The sequence below is a fragment of the Halyomorpha halys genome, unplaced genomic scaffold, assembly GCF_000696795.3.
Source record: "Halyomorpha halys isolate HHAL.00 unplaced genomic scaffold, Hhal_1.1 Scaffold94.1, whole genome shotgun sequence".
NCBI classification, from domain to species: Eukaryota; Metazoa; Arthropoda; class Insecta; order Hemiptera; family Pentatomidae; genus Halyomorpha; species Halyomorpha halys.
The window spans coordinates 1,313,450-1,325,282 of NW_027114465.1; the positions used below are offsets into that span (position 1 = coordinate 1,313,450).

General features: G+C 28.6%; 1 protein-coding gene across 2 annotated transcripts in view; it reads right to left on the minus strand.

Annotated features, from left to right (window-relative positions):
• Positions 1 to 795: 795 nt before the first annotated feature.
• LOC106677311 (PAX3- and PAX7-binding protein 1) overlaps positions 796 to 11,833 on the minus strand; it is a 27,562-nt gene continuing 16,524 nt past the window's right edge. The window contains exons 11-16 of one of the 2 annotated variants that reach the window (XM_014415142.3): positions 10,096 to 10,298; positions 8,940 to 9,090; positions 6,583 to 6,778; positions 5,552 to 5,756; positions 2,769 to 2,890; positions 796 to 1,839 (exon numbers count right to left, since the gene is read on the minus strand). In XM_014415142.3, the coding sequence (XP_014270628.1) occupies positions 1,788 to 1,839; positions 2,769 to 2,890; positions 5,552 to 5,756; positions 6,583 to 6,778; positions 8,940 to 9,090; positions 10,096 to 10,298 (929 nt within the window). In that variant the 3' untranslated portion in view covers positions 796 to 1,787. The remainder of the gene's footprint in view (positions 1,840 to 2,768; positions 2,891 to 5,551; positions 5,757 to 6,582; positions 6,779 to 8,939; positions 9,091 to 10,095; positions 10,299 to 11,833) is intronic. The other variant, XM_067051673.1, reaches the window with a different exon arrangement.

Below are 11,833 nucleotides of genomic sequence, written 5' to 3' on the forward strand. Positions count from 1 at the left end.
AATACCCTTACCAATGAATCAGGGGGTAAATCTGGTAATGAACATATGCTTTACCATAAATTCAATATTTTTAAAAAATCGTTCTGACATTCATAGTCATAAATAGTAGTTTTATCTCTCTTTAAACATCATTGAAGTCCAAACCATTTAAGCTGGTCTTTTTTCATTATAGTCTAAAATGGAGGCACCTCTAACCTCCACCTCCCCCTCAATCTTTCATTCCTAACACATTCTCACCTTGTTTTTCCTCTCACTCTACAAAAGAAAAGCTCTTTCTACTTCACTGTATCAAATTAGCTGCCAATGTAGTACATAGAACATGTGGTTTGGCTTTGAAATTCTATCAGCTGTTTCTTGGTCAACCCTACCAAACCTGAAATTATAATTCCCAGGTAGGTGTATGTGTTCGTTTGCTACCTCTTGCACTTCCACTAACATAGCATTTCAATATCTTCTACTTCATTCCATAGGATCATTCTTTTCTAATCATTGGTGGACATTCACTTTCATAGTATTTTTTCTTTTTAAATACATCTTGCTACAATTATTTTTACAAAACTATATAACAATATACTACTCTGTCATATTTGCACCACTTTCGAACAATTTAAGCTGGTAATTAATAGCATTGAGTTTACTTCTTGTATATTACACCTAATGACTGTTGGACCTAAAGATTTACCACAATAATGAGAAAAGATTCAGCTTTTCCCTCTTCTGATAATTCACAACATCCTGTTGATAATAAATGATACAGAGAAATTCATAGGAGTCCGTCCATATAAAACTTTTATTTAATAACTTACTGATACAAGAACAAAAACAAGTGGAAATTATAATATCAATTACATCTAACAATTGAATAAGACAAATATAGATTGTCATATTTACAAAACAAAAAAGTCATCATTATGAATCACATCAATATATGAGGCACTCAATTGTAAAACATGGTAACTGAAAAAATGAGAACTTTTACAATGTTAAATTATTTATTTTGAACCAGTAGTAACTTACAATAACTTAATATTATGACTATTGTCTTAAGAAAATAAATTTCCAAGATTCTTTCAACAATTTATTAAATTAGCCGTAAAACAAGCAATGATAGCAAAAATTACAATCATGAAAAATTTCAGTTAGCATGTTTAACGAACGAATACCTCACATAATCATCACTTGTTTGTAGCTGAAATTTAATGTGTAATATAACCAATTATAGCAAACAAAACGAATATTAAAAGATTTTAAATGTGATTATTTCATAATTATTTTATTGCAAGTCCAACACAACATTCTTCATTATGGAGACACTGATAAATCGAACAACCAATTTACATAGCTTCCAGTGCACATAAGAACTATTAACAAACAAAATTTCATGGGTCGATATTTATATATAAAACTAAAATTCAAGAAAGTTATAAAATTTCTTTGCTAGATGATCCCTATTAATGTAACTATATACTATACTGAAATAAGTACACCTACAATAAAGCCACATTTCAAATACAAATTGATGCATAATTACATTACATATTTTCAGTCATTCGATAAAATTTATTACAAAAGTTTTATTACTTAGTAAAACTAATTTAATTAACTTGGAATCAAAAATATCGTAAATACAAAAACAAAATGTGCAAAGAGTGATTAACCTCTTTTGGAATAAAATTGAAGTTAACTGCATTTTAATTTCACGATTTGTCCTTTTTCTTTTTATTGAAAACAAATAACAAAATAAGGAAAATTCTAAAATGCATATATGCAAAGATGATGCTCGTATACTATGATGATGCCGCAGCCTTCAGGACACCAGTCATACGCTCTAAAGCATCCCTGCAAAAGACAATTCTATGTAGTAAAATGTAATAATAAAATAAATTTTAATAATAATTAATAAGCTGTAATAATAAGTTACAATAATAAAAAGTTGTTTTAATAGGAGGGCAACTCCTACAATTTACAGCTAGTATAAATGAAGCTTTAGTAACAACAGTCCTTCTCCAAAAATATTTTAATAAAACATTTGCAGGAAATAAAGCTGTTGACTATTAATTAAATACCAATATGCTACAATAAATACAATCCTGATTTGATATTAGTATAACACACACATAGCCTTCCTTATATTAATAAGCTATATAAAACAGATTCAGATGGCTTTGCAAAGAAGAAGGTATTTCAGTAAAAGACTCTATTATAATAAAACTGTAGGACAACCTTGGAAACTGAAGAAAAAATGGAAGGATGAGAATAAAGTTGTTATAATATACAGATTTCAGGAGAACAATGAGGCAATTCAACAATTTTTGTAATATTTTACTAGGAATGTAAATTATTTACGAATTAATGCTTTCAATAAGAAAACCAAAGTACTTCAACTGATTTAAATCATCATCATTAGCATTAAGGAATATAATCTTAACTTTTACTTATCAGTAAAGACTCAGAACCACGAAAAGTTAGACCATTACAACATTAAAAATGGAAACCAAAATTACAGACCTAGATTAAGCCACTATAAACATAAAAAGGAGAGTTTGAAGTTCATCTAATATTAAGTTTCCTCAAATGGTTATCAAAAAACAAAAAAATCTGTTTTTAGTTGACACAGTTTAAATTTAGTAGTGAAATATGTAGAACAATTGAAAATCAAAGCTTTAAATATCAATACAACTTATGAACAAGCAGTATGTTCACTATCAATAACTAAACCAGAGGTATTGAAAATGCCTGACATTCGTCATACAACAGCATATATTTACCTTTCTAATGGCTTGTCCACATCCAACATCTTAGCTATTTGTTTAGATTGATCTAAAAATTGAGTGAGTTGTGGCGGATGAACACATACTTGAAGCCAGATTCTTGGAAGTACATTCCCAATCTAAAAAAAAAAGTTAAATAATGATATACAAATGCTACGAGAATGAAAAACAATAATAATTTTATTTTATGTGAAGGGCTTATAGAAACCACAGAAATAAAAAAAAAATTGAAGTAAATGATTTAATCTGCAACAATACAAAAAAAAATACCAACTTTCAAATTATGGTTAATATGTTAAGGAACAAACTCTTCATACTTTAAGTGTCGAAAACGAGAATTTATTCTAAATTACGAAAATGACTGTAAGCAACCCTCCATTAAAATCCTAAGTAACACCTAAAATTGAATTGAAAAACCGAAATAGCTTATCACCAGGTTACTTTCCATTAAGCTCTCTCCTGCAGTTAGCAGATTTTCAAAATGGATATTTTTCCTAGAAGCCTTGTGTTTGGCAAACCTTCATATTTTCAAAAAGCTAATGCTCAATAATCCCCCCACTAATTTCAGTTTAAATTATTACTGTTACTGTAACTAGTACTGGTAATAATGGGGGGGACATGTCCGGCAAGTGGACCTATTGATCCTTTTTGCAAACCCCAAGACAGACCAATGAAATGATTCTTTTTATGACTTTTATTCCTCTATATCAAACCTTATTGACTTTCTAATGAAGTTTAAAAGGAAGGCCCAATCAATAGAGAAAGCCTCATATTTTAGGATTCTATCAGAGCCTAGAAGCCTATATCTTAGTGACGCTGCTATATAATGTAGGGCAGTTTCCAGGGCCTCCCTACATAAGTGGCAGGTTTCTATTAGTTATCTCCTATTAGTAATTGGAGTTCATTGCAGTTTAGGCCTAGCAGCCACTTAGTTCTAGAAGTAGAGGGTTTAGTTATAAATATCTTGCCCTGTCTAAGCCCTATACATTCCCTCCACTTCTTGCCTGCTATCTTTCATGGCCAATCAAGGACTTCTCAGTGCCGATACCTTTTAGAGATGCCTAGGAATGGTTCTGGTCCTACAGAAGGATGCTCAGCCTCATTTTTAGCTTGCTGGTCAGCTTTCTCATTACCAGTCCAGGGACCCACGCTAACTTAAGCTTCATTTAGCTCGCCAATGACTCTAATGCCTTCTTGCACTCTCTCACTAATATAGAGGTGACTTTAGGTGACTCAAGAGCTTGAAGGGCAGACTATGTGAAAAGATGGTGATGTCTGCCTTTTTACAGCTAATGACTTCGGGACATGTAGCTGCTGACAAAATGGTAAATACTTCTGCCTGAAAAACAGTCGAGTACTTGCCTAGTGGGAAGCTTAGTTCTATGCCTAAATCTTCTATATAGACTCCTGCACCTGTTAGACCAGTCGAATCTTTCCTTAATCCATCAGTGAAACAGGGTAGATAATCTCTTGGGGTTTCTACAGAACCTTGTACCCAATCCTGTCTTAGGGTATAGGTAACTAATTTTGCCCATAACTCTTAAAACAACAGTATTTGCTATCTTCCTACTTTTATTCAAGGACTGACAGTATTAATACTTTTTTTTAGGTATAGGAATCACTAGTGGATGCTATTGTATAGTCAGAAATTTATTGAATATTTACTTGAAATTAAATATCGATTATTGTACAGTGGCATAATCCTGGACAATTGGATTACATTAAGTACAGAGAATAAAACTATTAACATTAAAACTCATTTTGCACAAAACTGCACATACACAGTAAAACAACATAAACAACTGCACATACATAGTCCAAATAAGGAATTTCTTTTTCCAATGATTAACTTAGACATCTTACTGCAGCAGAATTAAAAAAAAAAAGTCTGTTTCTCTCTTTTTGATATCCTATTATTTCCTTAAGTGAAAATTGCATTGTTTTGGAAACTATTCTAATTTTGGAAGTTTTTATTGGGTGGGTAATTACCTTTATTTCAACACTAATGATTCTTTGAAATAAAGGTATATCAAAGGAAAAATATCAGCATGTATATAAGCACAAGTAGTGATTGATTTAATACAATGAAATTGATATGGGACCATATAACTACCTCGCATCTAGGTAATTCGCACAATCCCTTAAAATTTCATCAAAATCGGATTAACACTTCAATCAATCAATTATGCCCAAACACAGAATTTAACTAAAGACAGAGATGGCATCAAATTTGTGCCTTGTCAAAAACACAAAATGCTAGTGAAAAGTTTTGATTATGAAAAGAAAATAGTTTTCTATTTCCTACATGAATACAATCCTTCGATAACATCATTAGTGAGAAGGAAAAATAAAAATGTTATTTTATTTTGTATTGGACACGTTCCAAAGATAGAACTGCAGATTCTGTAGTCTGTCCCAAACCCAAAGCTACCCCACTTTTCACAAAGTAACCTAACCCTACATTAAAATCTATGGAATACGTCATTACAAAGTAAAAAAGACTTCTTTTTCAAATGTGCCACTGTCAAAGCAAATAGTAATATTGAACTAATATGAAGTTATATATTAACATATTATGATGACATGCAATGTACTATTATTTATTAGAAATAAAATAAAATAAAAAAATAAGAGACATGCTATTTTTATCATTATAGATAGATTAATAATGAAAAAATAATCTTCATTGATGTGTCTAACTGAAAAAGTTTAACTACTCGAAGGAGAAACATAAACATACAAAATTTACAATTTTCCAAAAATTAAATATTGTTCCTTACCATTTGACATAGGTTGGCACCTTGTAACATACTGCAGGAGCGTATGGCACAAAGTAAATATCTATTGAGAAGGGAATTGAGGGCTATATCGGAGAGCAAAGAGTCACTGATTACACCCTGCCATCGTGTAATATTACCAAGCAACTTGATTGCCACGGTACATTGTCTCATGAAAAAATTCATCACCTTTCCCTCATTTAACCTCCTAGGAAAAAATTATAAATAATAATAAGTCAATTGAAATTGATTACATAGATTTATAATTAATAAATATAAGTAAAGAATTTTAGTAAATTAATCTCATTAAATAGTTAGTTAAAAAAAAAAAAAAACAGCAAGTCTCGACAGTAGTTCAGGCTATCAATTTATGATTTTAATAATATCAATAATTAGTAGGTCCTTAATTCTTAATAGTTCCGGGAGAGAGTTAATTCAAAGGTAGAGTTCTAATAGATAGCAGGACTTTTAAATAAAATAATTATCAAACATGACAAACAATATAAAATATTAGTCCAATCAAATCAGACAAAACAAATGCAAAAAGTCAAACATTAAAAAAATAAAGAAATAACCTCCTCCCCTGTTTTGTTTAGTTCCACCAGAACATTATTTCAAAAAAAGTCCCATGGGTTTGTGAATTGGGTTTAGGTGTAAAAAGGTAAAAAACTTTTGGTTTATAACTTGAAAATTAAGAAATTTTGGGGGAAATTTATCCCTAACGAAATTGAAATATATTAAATTTGCTACCAACTGGTTATATAACTTTTTTAATCATATAGTTTTTGAAATAAGGATACAAATACCAGTCCAGTTATTATCAATTATCAAATCAAATTTTCCCTGTAGTAGTAATAATAATAAATAAGCCCGAGTTATTTATTAAATATTATTTTGACCAACCATTAAAAAAATATTTTTGTATAGAAGAAGGATGTTAAATTAGGAAGAACTAAACAAAAAATGAATACAAATTATTTATTGCTAATTTTTCGTTAATTATCCTTTAAAAAATAATTCATTACAATACTTACTGTGGTGGGTAAATTGGTATATAGACATCATTTTCAACAGATTCCTTCAATTTCTCAAGAACAGTCTCAAAGAAATTTGTTAAAAATTTAGACTTGTGAGTCAATGTTGGATAATCCTGAATCAGTTTGGTAACAAGGCCTACTAAAGAAACTGTTTGGCTGCTTGACAGAGGGTCCCAACATTCACAAACTAGTTCTGGAAAAAAAAAAGATAAAAAACTATAATTGTGGTGTTCCACTACAGATTATAAAGAGTCCATTATTTTTTAAGCTAGCCTATGTAAACAACCCACATAAAAATATACATCTTGTAATATCGCTGGCCTACTTCACAGTAGAGCTAAGTAAATTTCTGCCAACTTTAAAAAAAAAACACAATTATAGGTCCTCTCTTTTAAGAACATTTTAACTTTCCATCTAATTTTTTGACTGAACAGATTTAGATAAAAAACTTAAATCTGTTTGGTCAAAAAAATAATTGAAAAGATATAATATTCGAAAAAGAGACAACCTTTAATTGTATTTTTCCAAAAGTTAGTGGAAATGTACTTAGCTCTACTGTGAATTAGGCCATCGATATCTTCTCTTAAAGAGTCTCTCTCTTTGCAAATTGAAATATCAAATAAAACTGAAAAATTGTTTATTTTTATAACAAAATCACCAAATTTGAATTTAAAACCAAAATTAAATTATTCGTATAAATAAATATCAACCTATACAAAACCGAAGTAAGATACTATACTAATAAATCTTATATTTAAATCTTTACGGTCAACTATATATACATATATATATAAGATACCAATAGTTAGTCTATAAATTTATCATTTATACTTGAAACAGTTTAACATAAAAATAATATATTTTTTATATATAAACACTCATATTTGTTATTCAAAAAATCTGAAAATATAAAGAGAAAATAGAATTAACTAGTTGGTGAGTTAATTTTTTTTTTTCATTTATATATACATATAAAATTTCTTAATATTAATTAAATATAGTTAGGTAACTAGGTAGGTTTGTAAATAACCTGAATGTTTTTAACTCCACTAGTGTTGTGTCCAAAATAATGAATCAAAATATGAGAATGAGAAACAAAATAAATATAACACTATTATATTAAATATATACCATATTATAAGAATGTTACTAAATGCAAGTAAATGATAAATCTCAGAAATTAAATCATGAAAAAAAAAATTAAATTGTATCTTTAATTAGTTGATTAATAAATACAAATTATTAAGTAAATTTTATTAGGATGAACTGGGGCAGATACGTTAGAGAGGCCAATCTTTAAATGGCTTATATAACAGCATCAGTTATATATGAAGCCATGATATTGGTTAAAGTGAAGTTCACATCTGAGAACTGCTATGAAGGACTAACCTAACCTCACTTGTTTGTAACAATAGCATTTCCCCTTAGCTTACAAATGGGAAGCATTTCCACCTTTAGTATTGTAGGGAAGTATGTACGTATCAGAAAAGCTCGAATGTTTCACCCTAGTCTCCTTATAGATAATGTTAACTATTTAAAGGACCACCATAGTTTAACTATAAGTTTTTTATTTTCATTTCACATTGTCATGGAGATTTAGTTGGCGGTGGCAAAAGTATTCCAATAAGTACATATTTTCCCCATAGTTATTTTTGTGACAGCGTTGTCAATGAAGAATTTAATAAATACTATGTCAAAGTAAAATATACAGAGGACTTTTTATTTTTTTTTTAAATTATAAAATGTTATTAATTCAACCTTTTTTGCACAATAAAAAGATTTAGAAATTTTTTTTTTTTAACAATCTTTCACTTTTACCAGTCTTTTTCACATTTAAAGCCCAGAAATACTTTAAATATTATGAGAATAAAAGGCATTTTACACATTTACCAGGAGTGACTAGAAAAATTACCATAAAGGTCATTAAAAAAAAAAAAAAATTATATATATATATATATATATATATGTATATATTCAAGGAAGAATCAATGTAACTGCAAAAGTTCTTATAATAATAAGGTTGATTCTCTAAATTAGAGAGAGAGAAAAAAAAAAGACAAGTATAACTAAAATAACTCTTCTGCGAATGAGGGATGAAAATCAACTAGTTGCACAAGTTTCTGTTGTACCCTCCTTCCTATTGCCAACATGTCTCTCTTGGGAATGTAAATATTTTATTTTATAATTTTAACTTGTATCCAAACAAAATTTCACATATCATTGAATGTACAGAAATTGAAATTACAATAATTTATAGATTAAAATAGTTTAGTTATTGAAAATTAATCTCACCTCTAATAAGGCTAGGTTAAGGAAAAATATAAACATATTTAAAATAAAATGTTCAAACTTACGTGTTAATTTCGGTAAAACAATTTTTTCAACTACTCTTGGTAGCAACTGGGCATCGGGATCTTTCCGTAACATTTCCTCTGTTTCAGTGTCTTCAAGGCCATATAAAAGTAGGCTATTAAACCAAGGTGCTTTTTCGAATTCACTGCCTCCCTATAATGAATTAAATATTTATATTGAATATTCAGGTATTAAAGTGATAATGTTGATCAATATTTATTATGAATAGCTTTGGTATAACAGTACAATACTTTCTAAACCTTCCAGTACAAGCAAAGGAAAAACAAAACCAGCATTTGCAATAATCTAACTTTGGTCAGATCTTTCTTTGGAATAAGTTCTTTTTGCAGTCTGTCATCTGAATAAGTGTTATCGTTAGAAGTTGAAAAGTTAAACAATTTTCTCATTTAAAAATAAATAAATATGGATCCTCGGATGGTCTTGTGGTTCAGTACTTGGTTAACAAAAACAGTTTCTTGACCAACAATCAAGAAGAGAATTGAAGGTTAGAATCCATGTTCATGCTGAACCTCCGGTTTTTTCCTTAATTCCCTAGTCTACTCAATGTTTAGTCAGAAGTAAACATCCATTATTTAGAGATTAGTCGAAAGTTTTACCTCAACTAGTAGAACCTAAAATACATTTTGTACAATAGACAGATTCAAACTAGTTCTTGGGAATTGAAATGAGGGCATCATCACTATACTACCCCACACCACAACAAACATCCACTGAAAAAAAAATTACTGAAACAGATAATGCAGCAAGAATTTACTCCAGTACAATTTGATTTTTAATTTTGCAAAAGCTTTGGAAAAAAATAATAATAATAAAAGAACCCAATTATTTGCGTTAAATTATTTATTTAGTTCATTCCATTAAAAAATTAATGTGTTCCATCTAACTGACTATAAACCAAAACTCAAGGTAAGTTATAATTAATCCATTCACTTCTCCTACTAAGGCCTAAGTCATGTAATTTAATCAGAAAATTGATAAGAAAAAATAATGTAAGATTAGATTTCTTAGATCAATTACATATGCTGGAAGAATAATATTTAATAAAACCTTAAGAAAATATCAAATAGAAATAAAACTTTAAATCTCACAGAATCAAGATGAGAATGTAATTTACTGTGACAATGGGAAGTCACCTACCTGACTTATAGGGTTCCAAAACAGCAATTTTAATCGCAAAATTGGTCCAAGTAATTTGGGAAGACAAATGCTGACATATGCCTCTACATAAGCGTCTAAGTCTTGTCTTCGCCAGGATTCAAACTGCTGTAGAATTCCTCTCACTGTGGCAAACTCATCAAGAACATCTTCAAATACGTGTCTTGCGTCTTGCTCAAGTACCTCTGGATTTATAAAAAAAATAAATAATTACTTAAATAAATAATTATGTAATTTTCTGCTTTTTTCTATGCCAGAAATCCCTTCTTACTTCAAATTCTTTATTTTATTAATTATACAGCAGTAAACTAACACTGCTGACATTTCTGATAGTCCTTATAATTTATTTCTCATTAAGAAAATAATGATAAAATCATTAATTCTTGGACAAATTCACATAAGAATATAGCGGAATTGTTTATATTGGAGCAACACTCAAAGTACTTTATGAAATAGTATTAACATTTTCTTTGACTATTTCAGGAATCGATTAGCCTTCTTACTTCAAATTCTTTATTTTATTAATTTTAGATTAATAAACTAACACGTTTCAGACACCAAGTCCCTCTTCAGGAGCCAATTTCAAAACTAGTTACAAAATTTTTTGTTACATTTTAAGTTTTGAAATATACCCAAATTTTCTTTTCTTTCTTTTTGATTTTTTTATTATGGTTAATTTGCATACTTTCATTTAATACCTTCCACTGTTTTCATTGGTCATTTTTTTCAATTTATAAAATATAAATTTTGTCATTTATTTTAAAAACTAAAACCTAAACTGTTACTACATATTTATACATCACTCAAATTTTTATAGTTAATTACCCTTAAACATTGTAAATTTTTATAGTTAATTACCCTTAAACATTGTAAAAATTTTCTATTGCACAGTTTATTATCTACTTTACAATGATAAATGACAATTGACCATAATAAAAAAAAAATTTATATTAAACTATAAAAGCTATATTTTCAAACTTTAAAGGTAACAAAGAACTTTGTAACTATTTTTGTAATTGGCTCGTGAAAATGGACAGACCGTCCAAAACGTTGACAGTGTTAGTTTATTAATGTAAAATTAATAAAATAAAGAATCTGAAATAAGAAGGCTCATTAATTCCACAAATAGGAAAAAGCAGAAAAATAAAACAAATAAATGATAAGAAATCATAATCTAAGAAATAAAATTATACATCTCTGGAACAATAACTCGATTGTTATGAATATGATTATGATAGGTATCATTAAATTTTCCTTTAAATAGTTCGATGTACAGAGGAGTCTCAGTATATCTAATATCAAGGGATTTTGAAAAAAAATTGTTACATCAAGGGATTTGTTATATAGAAGAGTTCATAAACTTATTTATTGGTGTTCATAAAACAAATGATATGGAATTCAACCTCATTAAGACTAGAGAAAACTGCTTTATTTACCCATGTTGCCCAAAAATATTGGGTTACTACATTAGACAGCACACCAATTAATCCATGATCGGACATATTTATAATACATATATTTATATGATATAACAAACAAAAAATTTTTTTATATAGTATATATTGTAGTGATATTTTACGTCTTTTGTAAAATAAAATAAAAAAATATTAACTGTTGCCATGGACAGAACAGAAACATTGGACATAGAACACTAAAATGTAAATATATCAAAAGTTGATTAATATCAACTTAGTTGAGAAAATATTATTATTTAAAATAA